We start from the raw sequence: 25,154 nt of genomic DNA on the forward strand, positions 1-25,154 counted from the left end.
CCTCAATGATCTTGTTGTTCCTCTCTGTGTCACCTTGTGCCTGGGAAGGAGCGGCTGTCAGGGAACAGGGGCCTCACGGGACAAACAGCTCCCACTGAGCCGTGCACCTGGCAGGGGGCGGGGCAGCTCCCCTAGGTGCACACACCTGAGAATCAGCACAGCAGGCCCTCCCCCAGAAGAGCAGCTGGAAGGACAGGCTAAAAACAAGTTCTTAACTGAGCAGTGCTGGAAAGCTCCAGGGGAAGTTGAGAAACTTCTAGTATATAGAATGAGTGGATACCCCTCCTTGTTTTTGTTTTGTTTTGTTTTTGTTTTTATTTTTTGTTCTTTATTTTCCCCTTTTTTTCTCCTTTCTTTTTCCAGTACAACTTGTTTTTAGCCACTCTGCACTGAACAAAATGGCTAGAAAGAAGAACTCACCACAAAAGAAAGAATCATAAATAGTACTCTCTCCCACAGAGTTACAGAATTTGGATTACAATTCGATGTCAGAAAGCCAATTCAGAAGCACAATTATAAAGCTATTGTTGGCTCTGGAAAAAAGCATAAAGGATTCAAGAGACTTCACGACTGCAGAATTTAGATCTAATCAGGCCGAAATTAAAAATCAATTAAATGAGATGCAATCCAAACTGGAGGTCCTAACAGTGAGGGTTAATGAGGTAGAAGAATGAGTGAGTGACATAGAAGACAAGTTGATGGCAAGGAAGGAAGCTGAGGAAAAAAAAGAAAAACAAAAGATCATGAGGAAAGGTTAAGGGGAATAAATGATAAGCCTCAGAAGGAAAAATCTACATTTAATTGGGGTTCCAGAGGGCACCAAAAGGAACAAATGACCAGAGAGTGTATTTAGCTGAGAACTTCCCTAAATTGGGGAGGGAAACAGGCATTCAGATCCAGGAGATAGAGAGATCGCCCCCCACAAAATCAATAAAAACCGTTCAACACCCAGACATTTAATAGTGAATCTTTCAAATTCCAAAGATAAAGGAAAGATCCTTAAAGCAGCAAGAGACAGTAGTAGATCCCTAACTTATATGGGGAGAAATGTTATGTTAACAGCAGACTTCTCCACAGAGACCTGGCAGGCCAGGAAGAGGTGGCAGGATATATTCAGGGTCCTAAATGAGAAGAACATGCAGCCAAGAATACTCTATCTAGCAAGGCTCTCATTCACAATAGAAGGAGAGATAAAGATCTTCCACGATAGGCAGAAACTAAAAGAATATGTGACCACCAAACCAGCTCTGCAAGAAATATTAAGGGGGACTCTGTAAAAGAAAGAGGAAGCCCAAAGAAACAATCCACAAAAACAGGGACTGAATAGGTATTATGATGACACTAAATTCATATCTTTCAATAGTAACTCTGAACGTGAATGGGCTTAATGATCCCATCAAAAGGCACAGGGTTTCAGAGTGGATAAAAAAGCAAGACCCATCTATTTGCTGTCTACAAGAGACTCACTTGAGACCTAAGGACATCTACAGCCTGAAAATAAAAGGTTGGAGAACCATTTACTATTCAAATGGTCCTCAAAAGAAAGCAGGGGTAGCCATCCTTATATCAGATAAATTAAACTTTATCCCAAAGACTGTAGTAAGAGATGAAGAGTGACACTATATCATACTTAAAAGATCTATCCAACAAGAGGACCTAACAACCATGAATATTTATGTCACTAATGTGGGAGCTGCCAAATATATCAATCAATTAATAACCAAAGTTAAGACAACTTAAATAATAATACACTAATACTGGAAGACTTCAACATGGTGCTTTCTGTAAATGACAGATATTCTTAGCACAACATCTCCAAAGAAACGAGAGCTTTAAATGAAACACTGGACCAGATGGATTTCACAGATATTTACAGAACTTTACATCCAAATGCAACTGAATACACATTCTTCTCAAGTGCACATGGAACTTTCTCCAGAATAGACTACATACCGGATCACAAATCAGGTCTTAACTGATACCAAAAGATTGGGATTATCCCCTGTATATTTTCAGACCACAATTCTTTGAAACTAGAACTAAATCACGAGAAGAAATTTGGAAGAAATTCAAACTTGTGGAGGTTAAAAAGCATCCTTAAGATGAAAGGGTCAACCAGGAAATTGAAGAAGAATTAAAAAAAATTCATGGAAACTTGAATGAAGATAGAAAAGTTCAAAATCGGGATACCTGGGTGGCGCAGCAGTTTAGCGACTGCCTTTGGCCCAGGGTGCGATCCTGGAGACCTGGGATCGAATCCCGCGTCGGGCTCCCTGCATGGAGCCTGCTTCTCCCTCTGCCTGTGTTTCTGTCTCTCTCTCTCTCTCTCTCTGTGACTATCATGAATAAATAAATAAAATCTTTAAAAAAAAAAGAAAAGAAAAGTTCAAAATCTTTGGGATACAGCAAAAGTAGTCTTGAGAGGGAAATACATCGCAATGCAAGCATCCCTCAAAAAACTGGAAAGAACTCAAATACAAAAGCTAACCTAGCACCCAAAGAACTGGAGAAAGAACAGCAAATAAAACCTACTCCCAGCAGAAGAAGAGAGTTAATAAAGATTCGAGTAGAACTCAATGAAATAGAGACCAGGAGAACTGTGGAATAGATCAACAAAACCAGGAGTTAGTTCTTTGAAAGAATTAATAAGACAGATAAACCTTTGGACAGCCTTACTAAAAACAAGAGAAAAGACTCAAACTAAGAAAATCACGAATGAAAAAAAAGAGATCACCACCAATATCAAGGAAATACAAATGGTTTTAAAAACTTATTATGAGCAGCTATATGCCAATAAATTAGGCAATCTGGAAAAGATGGAGGCATTTCTGGAAAACCACAAACTACCAAAACTGGAACAGGAAGAAATAGAAAACCTGAACAGGCCGATAAACAGGGAGGAAATTGAAGCAGTCATCAAAAACCTCCCAAGACACAAAAGTCCAGGACCAGATGGCTTCCCAGGGGAATTCTATCAAACGTTTATAGAAGAAACAACACCTATTCTACTAAAGCTGTTCTGAAAGATAGAAAGAGATGGAGTACTTCCAAATTTGTTCTATGAAACCAGCATCACCTTAATTCTAAAACCAGACAAAGACCCCACCAAAAAGGAGAATTATAGACCAATATCCCTGATGAACACAGATGCAAAAATTCTCAACAAGATACTAGCCAATAGGATCCAACAGTACATTAAGAAGATTATTCACCATGACCAAGTGGGATTTATCCCCGGGATGCAAGGCTGGTTCAACACTCATAAAGCAATCAATGTGATAGACCATATCAACGAGAGAAAAAATAAGAACCATATGATCCTCTCAATAGATGCAGAGAAAGCATTTGACAAAATACAGCATCCATTCCTGATCAAAACTCTTCAAAGTGTAGGGATAGAGGGAACATTCCTCAACATCTTAAAAGCCATCTATGAAAAGCCCACAGCAAATATCATTCTCAATGGGGAAACACTGGGAGCCTTTCCCCTAAGATCAGGAACATGACAGGGATGTCCACTTTCACCACTGCTATTTAGCATAGTACTAGAAGTCCTAGCCTTAGCACTCGGATGACAAAAAGAAATAAAAAGCATTCAAATCGGCAAAGAAGAAGTCAAACTCTCCCTCTTTGCAGATGACGTGATACTCTACATAGAAAACCCAAAAGACTCCACCCCAAGGTTGCTAGAACTCATACAGCAATTTGGCAGTGTGGCAGGATACAAAATCAATGCCCAGAAATCAGTGGCATTTCTCTACACTAATAATGAGACTGAAGAAAGAGAAGTTAATGAGTCAGTCCCATTTACAATTGCACCCAAAAGCATAAGATACCTAGGAATAAACCTAACCAAAGAGGTAAAGGATCTATACCCTAAAAACTATAGAACACTTCTGAAAGAAATTGAGGAAGACACAAAGAGATGGAAAAATATTCCATGCTCATGGATTGGCAGAATTAATATTGTGAAAATGCCAATGTTACCCAGGGCAATTTACACATTTAGTGCATGTGTAAATTGTGCAATTTACACATTAATCTCTATCAAAATACCATGGACTTTCTTCAGAGAGTTGGAACAAATCATCTTAAAATTTGTATGGAATCAGAAAAGACCCCGAATAGCCAGGGGAATATTAAAAAAGAAAACCAGAGCTGGGGGCATCACAATGCCAAATTTCAGGTTGTACTACAAAGCTGTGATCATCAAGACAGTGTGGTACTGGCACAAAAACAGACACATAGATCAATGGAACAGAATAGAGAATCCAGAAATGGCCCCTCAACCCTATGGTGAACTAATATTCTACAAAGCAGGAAAGACTATCCACTGGAAAAAGGACAGTTTCTTCAATAAATGGTCCTGGGAAAATTGGACAGCCACATGCAGAAGAATGAAACTAGACCATTCTCTTACACCATACACAAAGATAAACTCAAAATGGATGAAAGATCTAAATGTGAGACAAGAGTCCATCAATATCCTAGAGGAGAACACAGGCAACACTCTTTGAACTTGGCCACAGCAACTTCTTGCAAGATACATCTATGAAGGCAAGGGAAACAAAAGCAAAAATGAATTATTGGGACTTCATCAAGATCAAAAGCTTCTGCACAGCAAAAGAAACAGTTAACAAAAGTAAAAGACAACCTACAGAATGGGAGAAGATATTTGCAAATGACCTATCAGATAAAGGGCTAGTATCCAAGATCTATAAAGAATTATTAAACTCAACAGCAAAGAAACAAATCCAATCATGAAATGGGCAAAAGGCATGAACAGAAATTTCACAGAGGAAGACATAGACATGACCAACAAGCACATGAGAAAATGCTGCGCATCCTTTGCCATCAGGGAAATACAAATCAAAACCACAAGATACCACCTCACACCAGTGAGAATGGGGAAAATTAACAAGACAAGAAACAACAAATGTTGGAGAGGATGTGGAGAGAGAGGAACCCTCTTGCACTGTTGGTGGGAATGTGAACTGGTACAGCCACTCTGGAAAACTGTGTGGAGGTTCCTCAAATAGTTAAAAATAGAACTGCTCTATGACCCAGCATTTGCACTGCTGGGGATTTACCCCAAAGTTACAGATGCAGGGAAATGCCAGGACACCTGCACCCCAATGTTCACAGCAGCAGTGTCCACAATAGCCAAACTGTGGAAGGATCCTCTGAGTCCATCGAAAATGAATGGATAAAGAAGCTGTGGTCTATGTATACAATGGAATATTCCTCAGCCATTAGAAATGACGAATACCCACCGTTTGTTTCGACGTGGATGGAACTGGAGGTTATTATGCTGAGTGAAATAAGTCAGTCGGAGAAGGACAAACATTATATGGTCTCACTCATTTGGGGAATATAAAAAATAGTGAAAGGGAATGAAGGGGAAAGGAGAGAAAATGATTGAAAATATCATTGAGGATGACAGAACATGAGAGACTCCTAACTCTGGGAGATGAACAAGGGGTAGTGGAAAGGGAGGAGGGTGGGGGTTTGGAGTGACTAGGTGACAGGCACTGAGGGGGGCACTTGACAAGAAGAGTACTGGGTGATATGCTATGTGTTGGAAAATTGGACTCCAATAAAAAAAATAATAATAAAAATAAATAATCCATCAGTGAAAAAAACCCAATAGTAGAAGGAAGGGAATAATAAAAATTAGAGCAGAAATAAATGAAATAGAAACCCAAAAATAATAGAACCAATCAATGAAACCAGGAGCTAGTTCTTTAAAAAGATCAATAAAATTGATAAGCCTTTAACCAGATTCATCAAAAAAAAGAAAGAAAGAAGAAAGAAAGAAAGAAAGAAAGAAAGAAAAAAAGAAAGAAAGAAAAGAAGACTCAACTAAAGAAAATCAGAAATGAAAGAAAAGAAATAACCAGAGCCCCCCAACACTATGCTAATACACAGGGTTATAAAAGAATATTGTGAAAAATTTTATGCCAACAAAATGGACAACTTGGAAGAAATGGTTAAATCCCTAGAAACATATAACTTCTTAAAACTGAGTCAGGAAGAAGTGGAAAATTTGAACAAACCAATTACCAGCAATGAAATTGAATCAGGAATCAAAAAACTCCCAACCAAGAAGCAGACACCTTCACAGATGAATTCTATCAAACATGTAAAAAAAGAGGCAATAGGTATTCCTCTCAAACTATTCCAAAAAATAGAAGAGGAAGGGAAGCTTCCAAATTCATTCATGAGGTCAGCATTACCCTGATACTAACGCCAAATAAAGACACTACAAAAAAAAGAGAACTGTAGTCCAATATCTTTGATGACTATAGTTGCAAAACTCCTCAACAAAATATTAGCAAATTGAATCTAACAATACATTTACATTTAGAAAATCATTCACCATGATCAAGTGGGATTTATTCCCCAAATAGCCAAAGACCCCAAATATTCAAATATTCTTTACTGCCTCAAAAGTAAAGATCAATCTCCCTTACATGTGACCACCAACAACTTTCATGACTTCATGATTTGGTCTCATTATAGTACCATATGCTTATTATTCTTACTGAATAAACAAAATGTTTTTTCTTTTCCTAGAATCTGTAACTCTGTACTTCATTCCTCCCCTAGACATTGCATTTTCTGCCATGTAAACTCCTATTTATTCTTTCAAGATTAATTCAGATTTTTTCTTTGAAATTATTTAGTTTATGGAAATTAATTTCTTCCATCTATTAGGCAGTTATATAATTATATTTTAATACGATTTATATTCTACTAAAATTACGTGTGTTTTTCTTCCACCCCTACTAGAGTATGTGCTTCCTAAGGGCAGAAATAGTTGTTTTTTGTATCGTTAGCTCCTGAGTGAATGACAGTAAAGTATTTTTAAAGTTTGTTAAATAAAGATTAAGTTTATAAGCCAGTCAAAACAATATTTCATTTGTTCACTGATAAAGTTGCTTCTTAAAGATTAAGGCAAAATCAAGTCCTTTTCTATTTTCATTTATGGACAATCAATATAAAATAATGTTTGCCTTTAAAAACAAAATATTTTACAAAATGAAGCACCAAGGTCTTAAACACGTATCCTTGCATTTCTGTACACTCATAATGAAGCAGCAGAAAGAGAAATTAAGAAAATTCCACTTACAATTGCCCCCAAAATAATAAAAAACCTAGGAATAAAGCTAACAAAGGAGGTGAAAGAACTGTATTCTGAAAACTAGAAAACATTGATGAAAGAAATTGATATTAAAATACACATCTATAGTCTAAATTCAGAGTGCCAAAGAACACTACAGATTTCCTATTGGAACCATTAAGGCTATATTGTAGAGAATAAATCAAGCTTTTGTTAGAGAGGGAGGGTCTGGTAGGATAGCTCCTACGCTAAAAACATCACTTTTGTATATATCCTTTTAGTTTTTCCCTAAAGATGATTGGAAAGTCACAGAGTGGATATCAGAAAAAAGGATTAGGAAGTAACATATCCCCAAGGCAGTGCCTCTGAAATATTTGAACTTTTCTCTTTATCCTTCTTTTTCAGATCATTGGCAAGTCATACTTCTCCTATGGTGTCAAATAATTTGCCCTTCTACATTTAAAATTCAGTATATTTTGAATCTTTTAGAGCAGGGTAACATAAATATATTTATGGGACTGTCTCCATAGACACATAAATTGATCCTGAAGTATATTCCAACAGACATTTGAAAATAATTATCTTTAGAAAATATAATTATGGAAGACTTTGAAGGGTTGGTTTTTATTTTATGCTTTATTTATTTTTGGTATTGTTTGAAATTTTTGTAATAAAGATGTTCTGCTTTTGTAATTTAACCAGAGTATGGATTTAAGCTAATTTTAACTTCTAAATGTCATAAAAGATTATTTGGCTGAGGATCATGTATAGAAAATGGGAACTTTCCTATAAAATGGTCCGAATTTATCTTGAGTATTTTACTTTTACTTAATCCTGGGTACCGTATTTTAGAGGTGAAGTGAACACTGAAAAAGGGAGTTTATATCAAAGATTGACTATGGAAATAGGGCTGCTTTATAGGGATTGTGTTGATCTAGAAAGGACATGTTAAAATCTGATGAGAGCAGTCTCCCACAGCATTTTGTAGCTATGGAAGCAAGCAGGCAAACTGTCTTATCTCATTTGAGACTTCTAAAATTTTTGGTGTTTAAATGATGGAAATTGATTCAAATTATTTAAAAATCAGTGTCTAGGCTTACTACTTAGGTCATGGACTACCTAAACATAATCTCCAATCAAAGAGGAAAGTGGTCATGGTAACAAAATCTCTAGAAACTAGTTCATAAGTAGAATAACTAAAAGCCTGGAGTTTTCCTCCTAAAGAATTCAAAGGGAAACTTTTAAATGATTAGAGAGCTTCAGAAAGGACATGACTCTCCTTTCAACTTTATTTTTGGAAATTTAATGACAACATTAAGGTTAAGGAAGATGGGAACCCCCATGCACTGTGTGGGAAGATTCATTATCTCTAAGATCTTTCCAAAGATAAGATTGTTTGAGTCTTCATCTGATCCATAAGGGAAGGATACAGAAATTGCTATACTTAGTCTTTAAAGAAGTCAATGCAAATTTAGACTGTGGACTATCAAAGGCACAATGTGTGATTTTTTTTATCACCTTTTTTTTTTTTTTTTGAAGCTTATTGGATTTCCAGGCTCCCCACTAGAAAGCCTGAATACATACAGTTTTTTAAAAGGTAAATAAAAATGTAAAAAATAAGTTTTCTCTGAATCTCTTTACATTCTTCATTTTTATAAAAATTTTAAATGTGTGGTTGTGTTCAGATATGATATAAAGCTTCAGATACCTGATGATGCTAGTTGTGTGGGTTTTTTTCCCATGTTTGCACCATGTCAATTAATTGTTTGTGCAAAAGGTTTATCTTTATATTAACAACAACATACTGGAAGCCAGGAGACTCTTTGGTCAGGATTTAATATTAAGTGCTTGCAGTACACCAGGTGCTATTCCACATGCTGTGCTGTGGTGGGACCATTTCATCCTTGCAATGCCTATATGATGAAAATGCAAGTTAAGAAACTTGTTCAAAGTCAGAAAGCTGGTAAATGATGCGAGCTGGGATTTGAAACCAAGCAGTCTTGTTCTAGTTTGCACCCTTGACCATAATGCTATGGTGCCTATCAAGTCTTAGACTTGTTTTGATTTAGGAGAGAAGATGACATTGAAGTGTAGTAAATTTTTTCCTCATCTTAATATTTTAAGTAATTTTAGATAAAAGCCAAAAACTTAACACCTAGCTGGTAGCTCAGAAAATGCTAAGTAATGAATTAATGAATTAATATGCAAATGTTGGTGAGCCCCATAATTTGCACACATATACACACAATACATATTTGCACTCTTCATTTTGCTTAAAATAGTGTTGACCATAAAGCTAATACACAGTATTAAAACAACAAAAGGGCATTGTAGACTGCAAGTCTTCCTGGCACTTCACTAATACTTTTCTAATTGAATAATCAGGGGTTATTCTTTTTAAATAGTATAGTGGATATTAGTTGATTGATATTCCTTTCCCTGATGAGCCTTTTCTCCTCTCCTTTGCTCAACAGGTTTTATTTTCCATAGGCAGATCATGAGGTTCTAATAGGTCCAAGACTGTGATATACAACCCACACTGAGGAAATCATTTATTTGACCGCAGTAATTGCTTTGGAGTTGAGGGAGAAGAGGAAGCATACATTCTAATGAGAAAAGATTTCTGGATATCTGTTAGAATATTGGGACAAAAGCCACTCACTGGATGGATAATGTAGTATGTGTAAGAAGGAACCAAAGCTACAATGACTGTTTTGCTACCATGTTAGAAGCCAAACCAGGAATGAAGTCAATACATGAATTTGGGAGAAACAAGAGAAGTTTGGAAAACCAGAGCCAAAGCCCTAATGACAACATGAACATCTGAATCAACCTACACCTTATGTCTAATCTATGTTGGATATTTTAATTGCATGAAACAAGAAATTCTTTATTTAAAAATGTTATTTTTTAGTTCTTATTATAAAATATACCAAACACTCAGAGAATAATTTCACAACTGCTTACAGATCTAACCAACAAATTTAATACTTTGCCCTACTTGCCTCAGAACTTTTAAAGAAATAATAATAGATTCAGACACAGTTGAAGCCATGTGTACCTATCTTCTCAATCTAATTCCCTTTACTTATCAAATCTTAAGATTTTACCATATTTTCTTTAGAACTTCCAAAAAGATAAAAACAATTAGAGAATCAGTTGAAGGATTTTCTCTTCCCCTCCCCATCCTACTCTCTTATTCTGTTAGGGATAACCAATATGGCTAACACATGTATCTTTCCCATCCTTTGTAAAACTTTAGTAATTTTGTTACATATGCCTCCATTGTAGTAATAATATAATATCCTTCATGAGTTTTCAACTGCATAAATGACATCTACTGTTCATAATACCCTACAACTTGTTTTTTAACTCAATTATTGTGTCTATTATCATTTTTAAGAATAAACCCAGTGTTCTTACTTTTTCTCCTTAGCTGCATTGCATTAGATTGATAAAACTCTCTGTATTCCTTTTTTCTTTGCCATTTTGAAAGCTGTATTTCTATTCTTTCTGTGGTAATCTTCAAATACTTAACGCACATACTTAACTATGTTATTTTCTAATGAGGTCTAACATTAAGTATTCCGGCTTACTCTTGAACAAGACAAAGACCTTAGCATGCATGAAGCATAAAATAAAGTCTCCTTCTGCCTTGACATTGCTTTGAAGATTTGACCTCAACTTAAAAAAAAAGAATTAAGCAGTCTTATTATTTTCTCAGAGTTGTTTGAAAAAAGTTAAGAGAATTGTATAATCAGGTTGATTCTATTGGATTAGACCTAGGATGATTCTCTGTGCTGCCCTTTTCTCTTCACCTAGTAAACCTAGTACAATATTAATGCTTTATCCTGTATGAAGCCTTCCTTCCTCCAAGAATTCTTTACTGGCTATCTGAGTCCAGTGATGAGCACACATCTGAAATTCTTCTGAACTTAGTGACTTTGACTTTTTTTTTTTAATTTTTATTTATTTATGATAGTCACAGAGAGAGAGAGAGAGAGGCAGAGACACAGGCAGAGGGAGAAGCAGGCTCCATGCACCGGGAGCCCGATGTGGGACTCGATCCCGGGTCTCCAGGATCGCACCCTGGGCCAAAGGCAGGCGCCAAACCGCTGCGCCACCCAGGGATCCCCTTTGACTTTCATTTGACTGTCAATTTTAAATAACATCTTAGTATCTTATTATCTTGACTTTTAATCTAACTCTCCATTGTTGTATTGATAGGTTTCAATTTCCCTAAGTATCTATTATTATTATTATCTATTATTATTGCAGTTTTTGAGGAAAAACTGCATAGTCTTATAATTCTTTGTAACCCCCTATTGGGGCTTTCCTGAAGCAGGTGCTCAATAAATGCTTCTTGATTATCTATCAGTAAGTGAAACATTCCCGGAGGGATTGAAACCCAAGATTTAGTGCTTGGTCATTAAGGAACCATGGTGTTAACTGATGAATTGTGGAGAGACTTCATGCTGTGTAACATGAAGAAAAATATCTTCAACTCAGACAGCAGTTTACCCAACACCCATACTATGCTAATCAAGCTGTTTTCAATCCCCTTTCTGTGAGCTCCTGAACATATGGAGATAGTTAAACTGCTAGCACAGGGCAAGAAGAAACATTGAGCCACTGAGCCGTGCAATAGCAAAAAATCACACAACTCTCAAGGCAGAAACTGACAATGACCCAACTTATCAGGTATGTTTGTATGAGGAACAGCTTACCAGTATTTTTTTTCTGCTTGTGGTTGTCATGGTGTCAATATGTATGTGTGTGCAGGAGTGTTGGGGGAATATAGAAGCAATATAGCTAGCACAGGAGACACTGTAATGCAAACATCGGAATAAGACTTATGGGGATTTAAAATCCTGGTCATATTATTTACTTGCATTTCATGACCTGGGAAAAGTTACTGAAATTGTTTGAACATCAACTCCCTTGTCTGGAAAATGGGCATAAAAATATTTAGCTCCTAGGATTATTTTTAAAGAGTGGAAAAGATATATTGCATGGAAACTGTGTTGGCCTGTATCATATAGCATATGATAACTAGTATTTGAATTTTTATTAATTATATGGGATGGGGAAAATAAAACAGTCACGAGAATACAGATATTAGGGGAGTGGCATTCACTGATAAAAAGCTGCATGGGAGAATTGCTTTTCATGTGAGCAAAGAGCTCCTCCAGCTAAGTCTGGTTGAGATAAACATTATGATTACCTTTTGAAATTGCTTTTTGATTTTTCTTAAAAGCCATTGCTACCCTGATTCTTTGTTTTGCTAACTATAAGGGAAACTACCAGGGATAAAAGCAAAGATTATGCCTCTTTTTCTGCCTCCCTGGACTTGGGAATCTCTGAAGCTTTTTCATTCATTCACTCACTCACTCATCCATGTATTCAATAAACATTTGGCCCCTTCTGTGAACACATGGATGTAAAAGGCATTGCAGTTTGAGGTATCTACAGTTCTTTTGGTCTAAATAAATTCAAAGTTTAGCCTGATGCTCAGTACATAGTAGGAACTTATCATGTAATTGTTGAATGAATAGATGATTTTGTAAGAACAGATGTCTGCGGGCATAGACAAATATGTAAATGGATGCTGTCTCACAAGTCTGTGTGAGTATGCTGGAGATATCTAGCATGGTGTTGTTAAAAGATATATAACTGTAATTCACATTAATTAATCTCTTTTTAATTCATGTAGTATTATACATTCCTTTTTCTGTTGGATCTGTCCTCTCACTTGCTGTTTTATAATGGATACAAGTTTTAGAAACAGAAAGCATTTACAAAACAGTTTATGAAGAAATCCCAAAATGGATGGTATGTGGTGAATGAAAAGAGGACACTTGGGTTTGGGGCTCATTTTCTTCACTGAATTATGTGTGACTTTCGCTGACTCTCTTCTTTCGTGTGACTTCTCTTCTGTGGGCTTTACCTCTATGATCTGAATGGGGAAATGAGGTTAGATCAACTCTAAGGCTTTTATGAGCTCTAAAATTTTTCAGCTACCTTGAAGTTCAAAGAATAGAAATATTGGAGAAGACAGCCTCATGTTGATCAAAAAGCCAGGTAGGCATGGTTCAGAGTCTAGCTGTTGTGACAGCTGTGTGACTCTGGGCCAGTTGCTTAGAGAAACCTTAGAGTGAGCGACTCTATAGTGTAGTGGAGGAGAGTCTGGGCTTAGGTGGAGTTCAGATCCCAGTTTTGCCATCGTGTAACCCTGTCAACTGGGACAATTCACTTAACATCTTTTCACTTTCTATACCTCAAATTTAAAGATGCACTTAAAACACAGGCTTGGTGCAAAGATTTTAAAAAATGAACATTTGGAAAGCAGAGCAATTTTTGAATATATATATTTAGTATATGTAAATATATATTTAAGAGCTAGCAGTTATACTATATAAGTATATATACATGGATATGGATATGGTTATGTATATAATGTGTATATGGTTAGGATAATAATGCACACACTGTCAGCTTATTGTTTTTTGTAGGGTTAAGAGAATATGTAGGTACTTGTTCATAATCACAGCATCAACTTAAATGAGAGCTAAGCATATGTTAGACAATAACCTGGTGACTTTATGTGTCACTATTGTTTTTAGGGATTGGTGTAACTAGAGAAGGCTTTACAGGGATGTGATCAGGGCTGGATTATGGAGGATTGTTAATATTCATTATACCATTCTCACTAGATAATTAGCATATTATTTCTTGCAAGCAAACTGTATGTAATAGATACTGTTCTAGGAACAAAATGAATAGGAAAAAGTAAGTATCCATCCTTTGTTTACAGTATATTCCAGGAAAAGACCTAACCAATATAAAAATATAAAATATAAAAATAAAGAGTTTTGGTAGCAAAAGATTGACACAATGCTAGGGACTCATGACTGATGGAAGAAAGGATAAAATGAAATTTAGAGAACTGTTTGAGATCAAATGTATAGGAGCTGAAGATTCTTTTGAATATTGTTTACAGGGAAGCTGTTCTTCACACAGTAGTACAAAGTTGAATAAGACATTTTCCTTTGACTTATATTATTTTTATAACCATTTTCCTTTGCTCTTTAGGCTGAATCTTAAAAGCCTGCTGTCTCCCCACCCTCAACTTGTTTCTCTGTTTTAGGTTCTCCGATAGGTGGGTGATCCAAAATATAGTGAATCCATGCTACATTGAGTGTATACTGTGTCAGGCAAGGGGGGGCATATGGCAACTTTTATTTGAATTAATAGTTTGTTTTAGATTTATATAGCAGGATCATGGATGCTTGAAACACTTTTAGTTTTAAACTTCCTACCAGAATTTACAAGTTTCGTGCATGATGCTTAGTTCAGGACTTCGAGTGGGTATGGTTGTAATACATCCATCTTTCCTTCTATCTGTCTTTTTAATCTTTTTAATTTTTTTAAAATGTTTTTAAAGAATTTATTTATTCATGAGAGATACAGAGATAGGCAGAAACATAGGTAGAGGGAAAAGCAGTCTCTCTGCAAGGAGCCTGATGCGGGGACTCAATCCCAGGACCCAGGATCACACAGTGAGCCAAAGGCAAACTCTCAACTGCAGAGCCACCCAGGCATCCCATCCTTCTATCTGTCTTTGACCACATGAATATTAACACAAGAAAATCCTGTGAATCTTGGGAGGGGAAATTTAACAGTTGGAAAATGAGGCCAGGAGGTTAGCTTTGATCCTGTGTCTATCCCACTGTGCTCCTCATGCAACTTCAGATGGGGTACACATGAACACTGTGAAGACACACTGTCAAAGTATAAGTGATGTGCTGGAAACCAAGGTACATGCAGACCGAAACAGCTACAGAACATCTGGCATCAGTTTTGCATTTTCTCTTAATTCTTTAAGATTAGGGGTAGGGGAAGAGGAAAATAGAGCTATTTGGAGGTCTTTCTCATGGTGAGGATACAGATACAAGAGGAACAGCAGCTGCTTTTTATGGAAGAATGAATGAGAACTTGTTTTCCTGAGAACTTCTATGTACTAGACATCACACATTCTGATAAGCTTTATTTCAAACTAAAATTGAACAATAGTACCACTTAATTGAAACAACAGTTTTCCATGTACACAGATCATAACTTGTCTGTCAAATGTAATTCTAACAAACCTTTTTTAAAATTTTTATTGTTTATTTATTTATTTTTTTTAGCTATCTAGTGATTTCAAAGCATGAGTTCTGGATCAGGATTGGTAGATTCTAATCCTAACCCCACTACCTTTTTGATATGTGATTTTGATGAATGTCTTTCTTTCTCTCTGTGCCACATTGTTTCCATTTGTAAAATATGAATGAAGATAGCATTGACTAACCTGTAGAGATTAAGTAAATATTATGATAAGGGTAAAACACTGAAATTAGGCCAGTGGCTGGCACATAGCAAGTATGCAGTAAATGCCAGCTGGTATTATTACTCTAATACTACAGTCCAGGAGAAGATGGCTTTGGAAAACTGTCTTATCCATGAACATAAGATCACAAGTAGATGTGTTTGACATTTGACCCTGATTCATTCTCTTATTTTTTTGAATCCACATTGCATTTGATGCCCTATGATTAACATGGAAAAGAAAGATGAAACTGCTCTTAAGACAATTTCCTGGTCTCTTCTTCCTTGGAGTAGAAGGGAATCCATGTCATAAAACGTACAGAAAAAAAGAGTTTTGGCTTATATCTTACTTAGCTTATTAGCTGTTACCCAAGAAATTCAGAAAGTATTCACTGAATTCATTCAAAAGTATTTAAAGATTTTTGGCTCAAGTCGTAATCCTGGGGTCTTGGGATCAAGTCCCACATCAGGATCCCTGCTTTTCCCTCTACCTATGTCTCTACCTCTCTCTCTGTGTCTCTCATGAAAAAATAAATAAAATCTTAAAAAAATAAAGATTTTTTCATCAGATCTTCAAAAAGTTTACACTGAATGATGAACAGAATAACATTGGTTGATAGGCTTTGATTTTGTGAACTAGCAAATTCCAAAATATCTCATCATAGTGGGATAAATAAAGAATAATAATAGTATCTTGGTTATTTTTGCAAACCAGAGGTCCCTTAACTAGATGAAAGAAAGATCATTGGTAAGTAGAGGAGCTGGTTTGGAATGGAGGTGTAGGTAGAGGAACAAAGAAAAGGAGCCAAACAGAAATTTTCTTTTATGTAAATTTGACTGTGTCACTCTCTTTCCAACACAATTCAGTAGTTTCCCTGGCCCAACGGATAAAATACAAGATATTTAAAAGGGCCTGAAAGATGTTCCAGGAACTGAGCTTGCCCATCTCATTTCCCATATGTCTCCCACTCCTTTCTCTCTACGCTTGAGAAATGCTCGACTGCTCAGCCCCATGCTCTGATTCTACACGAGTCATCTCTCATACTTTTCCATTGCTTGATAGTCCTTTGACACGAATTCTTCTCCAGGCTGAGTCCTCCTCATTTTTTAAATCTTAACTCAGGCTCATCCCTTCCAGGAAGATTTTCCTGATGGGGTTAAAAGCCCATTCTCACCCACAGGGCATTTTATCACTGTTTTTATTTCATCATCCAAAGTCCTCTGTTTGTGTTTTCCCACACCACCTCCTCATTTGGGTTTTTAAAGACTCTTTCCTGGCAATTTGTCTTGACTTTTCTTTTCCTGGTAAAGATCAGAGACTGTGGCTCTCTTATTGCAAATACAGCAGATCCCCATGGCAGTGAGCAGAGCCAGGTCCTATAGATCCTTGCACAAAAGGAAACAAATAATGGTGTCCCCTTCTTCCTTCCTTAGTGCCCCCACCCCTTACCTGAACATAAGCATTTATCTTGGAAGATGAGATTTAGCACAAAGGAAGAAACTTTTTTTTAATTATTAAAAATTATGTTCTTTTGTCATTATTATTAGCAGGAAATCTCCAAAATCTCCAAAACATAAAGGCATTGTATACTGATCTAAGCAACCATCCCACTAAGTCCTGGTTTTGGATAAGTTTGTCTATATACAAACTTTCTAGGCACTCATCATTAAGTTTACTTTCCATAGACAAGAAACACTGATTGCCAATTAATGCCCAAGGGTTGAAACAAGAGGTCAACTTTGAGACTCACAGAAATCATAGACTTACTGAGTTGTACATACGTAAAGGGGCAGAGCTGCAAGAGCTTAGAATTTCCCCGCTTCTGGCCAAATGTAAATTCTCTGTGTGCAACAATGACATCACCTCCTTCTTCCTCCTTTTCCTCCTTTCTGCTGTACATCCTTCTTCACTTTATCCTCTTTCTTCCCTTCTCCTCTCTCTCCCCTGCTCCTTCTCTTCCTCCTTCTTTTTACATCTCATATTACCTCTGTGGGTGCTCAAATGTTTTGGAGATAAAGGATTTTGCTATTCCTTTATCCCCTGGACATCATTTGTGTACCTGTCCTCAAATAATATTTCCATTTCTATGGATTTATTTCACATAGGAAAGAAGGTTACCTGACTAACTTCTATTCATTGTTAAAAATTCAACTCAGATTTCAGCTATGCCAGAAAGCCATTTCCGAAGCCATACCTCAACAAAATAGTCTCATTTATATTCTTTTTTTAAACTTTTATTTATTTATTCATGAGAGACACACACAGAGAGAGAGATAGAGATAGAGATAGAGAGAGAGAGAGAGAGAGAGAGGCAGAGACACAGGCAGAGGGAGAAGCAGGCTCCATGCAGGGAGCCCGACATGGGACTCTCTCTCTGGTCTCCAGAATTATGCCCTGGGCTGAAGGCAGATGCCCAACCCCTAAGCCACCCAGGGTTCCCCCTATAATCTTTATATAGAGTTGTGTGGGGTGGTGAAGAAAAGCACAGCATCCAAATCCCACCTCTACAGGTTCAAATCATGGATTTCCCCCTTTGGTCAAGATACTTAACTTCTCTGGCTTCAGGTTGCTTACCTAAAAAGTAACTAATGAATGATGCCAATAATAGTGTAACAGTCCCCTCAGAGAAGCTATATATATTCAAGATGCTTAACAGATATAAATATATTCTTTTATTATCTAAACCATATTGATGTTTATATAGTCAGTTCTGTATTTGTATCACTTTTTTAAGTTAGAGCTTCTAGAGCAGTGCTGGCCAGCTGAAATATAATGTGAGCCAAAAATTAGAATCATATATATAATGTTAATTTTTCTAGTAACCACATTCAAAAAAGTAAAAGAAATAGGTAAATTAATTTAATAATACAATTTAATAACACAATGTACCCAACATATTATTTCAAAAGTAATCAAGAACAATTAAAGTATTTTTTTGTTCTGGAAATCCAATGTGTATTATACTTTCAGCGCATTTCAATATGGACATGCCATGCTTCAAATGCTCAGTTGTTACCTGTGCCAAGTGGCTACTGTATTACGTACACAGTATCTACCATGTGTATACATGTAGGTACACACAAGTCTAGAGGACCGGAAACATCTCACTCCATTCCTTTGTACTACCAGGGAAGAAAAAGAGGTCCTATGCTATAGGAACACTTAAATACATGTTTTAAATAACATTAAAGTAATAGAACATGAGAATAAAATAAAATTTCATAAATTAAGGATATGAATATATTTAAATAAGGAAATGTACTATTTTGTGATTGACATTAATTTATGATTTTCATAAAACAGAAATAAGAAGCATTCTGGTGCAAAAATAATATTTTCCAGTAGAGGGCAGAGATCTAACCTGTAACCAGACAGTGACTGCTTAATGGTACAAAATAGCTTTTTTTTTTTCAGTTTGGGAGAACCATTCATACCTATACTTTAGAAAGGGAAAACCAATATGGTTTCTCATTAGTAAATGATATCATTGCACTGATGGCCCAAACAACTTAGTCAATGGGTATACAGGAGAGGGATAGAGCTATATTTCTTTCTTTTTCTGGTTTAAGCTGCCTTGATAAATGTCTGATTATTTAACAGGCAGACTACTTTAAGTAGGGTTCAGAAACCCCAATAGGATAGCAGTTCATACAGGAAGTTGGTAAGTCAGCCCACGCCCTCTTTTTTAGAGATCATTTTTCAAAGAGGTCTTTTCATTTGTTGTTCCTAAATTCCATAAATACTTAAACATAAACCTTCTTGTCAGTGCCTCTGTATTGGAAAAGAATGTCTCAATCTCCATCACTTCTTCCTATTTTTTCACTCTTTTATTGTTTCTTTGGCATTCTTTATAAAAGCACAGAGAGGAAAATGAAAAATACATGGGATTCATATTTTAAAGTTCCAAGACTTTTCTTGAACAAGCATGCCAGAACTTATGCACTCACATGACTGTTGGTTTCCAACATAGTCCTTTTATTTTATTATTTTATTTTTTTTAATTTTGTAGATTTTACTTATTTATTCATGAGAGACACAGGGAGAGAGGCAGAGACATTGGCAGAAGGAGAAGCAGGCTCCTCTGCAGAGAGCCCGATGTGGGACTCCATCCCAGAGACCCGGGATCACGACCTGAGCCAAAGGCAGATGCTCAACCACTGAGACCCCAGGCACCCCAACCAATGTAGTCCTTTTAGAAAGCATTTGACTTATTCTCACAATATTGCTCTGATAAAGATATTTCTGTGACTTCCAATGGCACTGATTTCAGTCAGATTTTAAGCAAGTCCAAAATACCAGTAATTTCATTAATACATTTTGTTTTCTTTTTGAAACACTGCATTACTTTGTTAATAGCACACATTCATTCACAACACTGAAGTGTGGATAACTTTTGCTTATTTTCAAAATAATGCTCACCTATAAATAAAATGATTTTTCAAAGTTTTGACAGCAGTTCCTAAAAGATGTTGAGTAATAACAGTATTAGAATAGACACAGTCTCCCAAAGGAACTATCCTAAAATATGATCTCTTGCTTACATTTGATGTGCCACTATACAAAATTTAGACTCACCTCTAAGTAACTTCAAGTTATAAGAAGAGACTCAAGATAATCTTCTTATGTGCAACGGATAATGTCTTCTGACAAAACCCATGAAAATTATGGCACAGAGAATGGGATTAACCAATATTGCATACATTGTTAGGACCCAATTTTTACATTGCTCATAACAGACCTTGCTAGACAGTGAGTTTTTATAGTAAGACTGAGTCCACCTCAATCTATCTGGAAATCTTTTCCTGCCTGACTCTGTAAAGTTGGCCTATATCTATCTCTACACACTGTACTTTCTACCCAAGCTAGAGCTTATTTTTTTCTTGTTCAACTCAGTTCAAAATTCATTGACTGAGTACTTACTATGCCAACTGGGACTCTGAACATGAATGTGATACTGTCCTTGAGCATGTGGAGCTTAAAGTTGTCTAGGGAGCCAGAGACTTAAATGGTTCATTTTAATTTCTCATAGGCTGTGTTATGGTGGAAGGATGCAGTAGTTTCTGTGAGAGGAGGTTATTTATTCACTAAATATTGATTATATCTACACAATGGGGCAAGTACTGATAATGTGCGGTATCTGGATGGAGTTCAGCTTCTAGTTGGGGCTTCTCAAGAAGTGGGATATATAACAGATCTTAGTCACCAAGGAGAAGAGAACTCACATGATTTCCCAGAGTTTTCTGTTTGGATTGATGTGCATTTTAGAAAAAGCCTTGTGTCTCTGAAAATTGCTGTTTCTCCTGGTCCCAAGTTCTTTTGAACAGTTTAAATTGCCAAGTAATACCATATTTTATTCAATGAATACTCTCTCTACCTCTTCTTCTCTTTTCCCCCCTCATCCTACCACATATGATTCTATTTTCCTCATTTGCATGCCTGGATCCTATGTTCATCTGGTGCACAAAGATTCTTACAAATGAGCTTTGACCCTTTTAGACCTTTGACCTTTACAGACTACATGTATCAGCATACAAATGGCAGCCTGTGTATGGGGAAAGAATATTAAAATCAATTTCTGTCTATTTGGCTATGAGTGTATCCCTCACAATCCAAAGATACAAATAGTCCTGTCTATATATATATGGTTTTGCTTTTGAGAAGCACAATTTACAAGCTAAAACCAAAAATGACCAAAAGAAATTCCAAGCACTACTCATGCTCCTTGTGAGATATTAAAACATATCTAATTCAGGGCACCTGGGTGGCTCAGTTGGTTGAGCATTGGACTCTTGATTTCTACTCAGGTCATGATCTTAGGGTCCTGGGATTGAGCCCTGTGTTGGGCCCTGTGCTAAGTGGAGAGTCTGCTTAAGGATTTCTCCCCCTCTTCCCCTTCCCATGATCATGTTCTCTCTCTCAGACAAATAAATATTTTTAAAAAGATAAAAATAAAATGGCTTCCAATAAAACATATCTAATTTACAACTTCAGCAACATTCTTCACATCTTATTTTTGTTTTCTCCCTGTTATTATACACAACACTTAAGAAACTCTCATTTATGACCCTCCTCACAATATCTATACTCAATATTTCTTTTTCCAGTAGAAGCAGCTTTTATTCTATCTCCCATTCTGGCTGTTCTCCCATTCCCTTACGTGTTATATAGATTGACTTAACCTTCCATCTACTGCCTTGCTCTTTGTCCAGCCTTCTCTGCTTTTACTCAGAACTGCATACATCATAAAAGAGTAAGAGCTTGTCTAACCAAGACTGAATCTTCTGGGTTAAGAAGAGGGTTTGTGGGTTAGCAATAAGAAAAGCTCTCTTTTGAGGGCTTGAGTAGTCAAAAAGTTTGCAAATACTCCTATATTATTAATTTATTTCTTTATATGTGCATATTTATAGCTCTTACACACAATGACATGAAACATTTTCTTAATCCAAAGTAAACTGAATCTAAGTTCTTCAAGCAAACCATTGATTTCATGGTGGTTTTACATTAATAAACTCAGTGTAACTAGGTCTTATACTTTATTTACAGCTCCCATTGCCATAAATTGATGTCCAAAGGCTTAGAGTCTTGTTTTTATTAAAATTAAAATCTGATGCTCTAGGAATGGGAGTTGTTAGATGTGGCTTTGCCCCCAACAATGCTTTCCAAATATTCTGTTGCAAATGTTGAAACAGGGTACCAGGGAGTAGTGTTCTGTAAGAATTTGGGCAACACAGATTTGTGTCTTGAATAACAAACCAGGACAATGACATCTACTGCTGGCTCCTACAGTCTAAGCTTCCTGATCTTCAGAAAGGGCTCTGGCTGTGTTTCAAGTTGGAAGGAGCCAGAAGGAAGAAAAACAAGCCTCCTTGTTGACTTGAACTTTAGTTTGTTTTCTAGGAAATGTGTTGTATGATTTCCCATTTTGCTTTATTTTTTTTTCTGAATTTCCAAAACAACTATACTATAGTTTAAACCACAATTTGATGATAATCTTGAGCTTATTTATTTTGTTTTATTTGTATCACCTTTTGGTCCTTTGATGGTTTCTACCATTCAGAGAAAGAACTTCATCTCACACTTGTCTAGTAGAGGTCCTAGATATGCAGTGACACCTCAAAAAAATATACAAAATCAGAAAATTCTCAGGGAAGTAAACTAGAATGAATTGAGGGCTTCCCATGTTCCAGGTATTGTGCTAGATGTTTTGATGCATTATTCTTTACTGAAACCTCACAACAATGCAGTGTGATCCTTTTATTCTTATTTTTTAAAATGAAGGTCTTAATACTCAGAGAAGCTATATTTTATTGGTCTAATATCATACCAATAGTAAATAGCACATTTGAGGTTTCTGCATTTTTTCCTGTTTTAATTTCATAAAATACTTTGTCTATATTTATATATTTATTCATGAAAACATCTATTTATTGAAAAATATTGGAGTCAGTTGAATACAGATATGGACTTTTTTTTTTTTCAATCACTGCATTCACACCTGCTGTGTCAGTTTCCCCTCTCTGTCTTTAATGGGATCTCAGGCAGTCACAGCTGGTTAACCTTATCTTCAGTTTCAGATGAAACTCTGAAGTTCAGAATTTCTCCATCTTCCAGTTCAGATTGACCTTCCACTTCCACAGTTGGACAGTGGAAAAAGCGAGTCTGGTCAGTGCTTCTTCTCCTGCCCCTCAACTCTTTTGTTCTTCCTGTCTTCCTTCAACCTCAGAGATCCTTCTGGATTCTCCAGGTTTGGGAAAGTGAAAATAGATGAAAGGAATGGATTGGTTTTGTTTTCCCTTAGCTATTCAGTGCCTTCTGTGTGGCAGATGCCAAAGATTCAGATGTCAGTGAAGACTGCAATATGGGATAGCGTGTTAGATTGACTTATTATAAAGAAAGACCTCATTAATATGGCTTTTTATTTAGAAAAGTCTGGAGAATAAATGTGAGATGACCCAATTGAAAAATGAAGTATAGTAGTAAGAGAGGGAAGCAATAGAGGAGGATTTCAATGGAGAAGACATTCAGAGAATTAGAATTGGTGAATACACTCAAGTGAACTGAAAAAAAAATTTATGAGATCCATGTAAGCATACTGATACAAACAAAATGGAGAAGACATGTGAAGTCAATTCTGGGTTGACAAAAGAGATAAAGGAGATACAGGCTGAAAGACCATCTGTCTTTCATTTCCCAAGTACATGTTCATTGAAATTCTCATTCACAACATATGACGATTTGATGCAGGATTCTGTAATTGCTCAGACTGTATAAAGAGTTTTGGAATCAAGAAATAATAGGCAAACTCACAATGGGGCTTGTGTGTTGAAGGGTAAGGAAGGAATATAAAGCAAGATAATGAATATGTGCTTTCATTTAGGAAAAAAATATAATAAGTTTTACAAACCTATGGGAATTTTGTTTGTGAAGAGAGTTTTCCTATCTCCCATCACACTGAAGTTTAGGTAACTAATCCTCTGAAAGCATCAGCATGTCAATTGCTTATTGTGTTGTGGCTTATTGTGTGGTCTACTGGCCTGTTGGAATCAGACCTGAAAACTTTTATCTCTGATCATATTTATTCAAAAATTATTATTGAATGTCTTCAGGCTTCACAGGAACATTATCAGTATTTTTCTACTAATTTCAAAGCATAATAATATGCTTTGAATAATATGAAATATTATTGTAATATGAATATTTTATTCATATATTTTTATATCATATATTTTATTCATTTATTATTTATTAATATTGAATATTTCAATATGTAATATGAAATATTACATAGAAACACATACAAAGAAATATTCTTTCTCTTTTTTGAGGAGGAGGAGGAGCAGAGGGACAGGGAGAGAATTTTAAGCAGCCTCTGTGCCCAGCACAGAGCCCAACACGGGGCTCAATCTCACAACCCTGAGATCATGATCTGAGCAGAAATCAAGAGTCAAGCACTTAACTGACTGAGCCGCCCAGGCACCCCTGAAATATTAAATTTAAAAAAACTGTTTATAATAGGGTGTCTGTTTAGGTACCCGAGCTTGTGGAAACAAACACAAACTGCAGTGTGAATATATTGCATTAATATTAATATTAATATTAATAAAAAATTAATAATTTTTTAAATTATTCAGATTGGAATATATCATAATTTTTGGATTACCAACCATCAGTCTTTGTTGATTACATCTCACTAATAATAATAATAATAATAATAATAATAATAATACAGAATCAGAATCCATTGACTTTATTTCTCTAGTAGTTCAGATAGGATATGAGTTGCCTAAAACATGAAATGCTTATATGGAGGCATTCTCTCTTTTTCTCTCTCTCTGTCTCTGTCTCTCCTACACCCACTCCCCTCACATACCCTCTCACACACATTCACATACACACTCCATTCTCCACATCTCTATAACTGCTAGATAGGGATTGTCTTCTCCCACAACATAACAATCTTCAGGAAACTTTCTAAGGAAGAAAGCCTTTCCAAAGTAATATATTTGAAAGCAATTATACATTCGCAATACTGGGCCAGGATCAAAATTAAGTCACAATGTAAAGCAGCAGGGGATGTACTAGTCCTGTTAAGGGAGGAAGGGGATTCTATATCAAAAGAGTTGCAGAACCCAGGCAGCATACATGGGCAGGATCTGGGAGAGA

General features: G+C 36.1%; 1 protein-coding gene across 24 annotated transcripts in view; it reads left to right on the plus strand.

Annotated features, from left to right (window-relative positions):
- Nucleotides 1-25,154, plus strand: part of LOC144283253 (uncharacterized) — a 106,668-nt gene that overhangs the window by 58,831 nt on the left and 22,683 nt on the right. For 10 of the 24 annotated variants that reach the window (XR_013351685.1, XR_013351689.1, XR_013351696.1 and 7 more), the window contains 2 exons: nucleotides 8,663-8,720; nucleotides 9,598-10,864. The exons of 8 other annotated variants lie outside the window; for them this stretch is intronic. Coding sequence is in view for 1 of the 16 variants with exons in the window: in XM_077847097.1 (XP_077703223.1) it covers nucleotides 11,808-11,824 (17 nt within the window). In the remaining 15 variants the exon portion in view is untranslated. Of the gene's footprint in view, nucleotides 1-8,662; nucleotides 8,721-9,597; nucleotides 10,865-11,264; nucleotides 11,825-25,154 lie in introns of those variants that run through there. 6 more of the 24 variants (XR_013351690.1, XR_013351694.1, XR_013351699.1 and 3 more) reach the window with 2 other exon arrangements.

This window comes from Canis aureus, chromosome 14 (assembly GCF_053574225.1).
Source record: "Canis aureus isolate CA01 chromosome 14, VMU_Caureus_v.1.0, whole genome shotgun sequence".
NCBI lineage: Eukaryota > Metazoa > Chordata > Mammalia > Carnivora > Canidae > Canis > Canis aureus.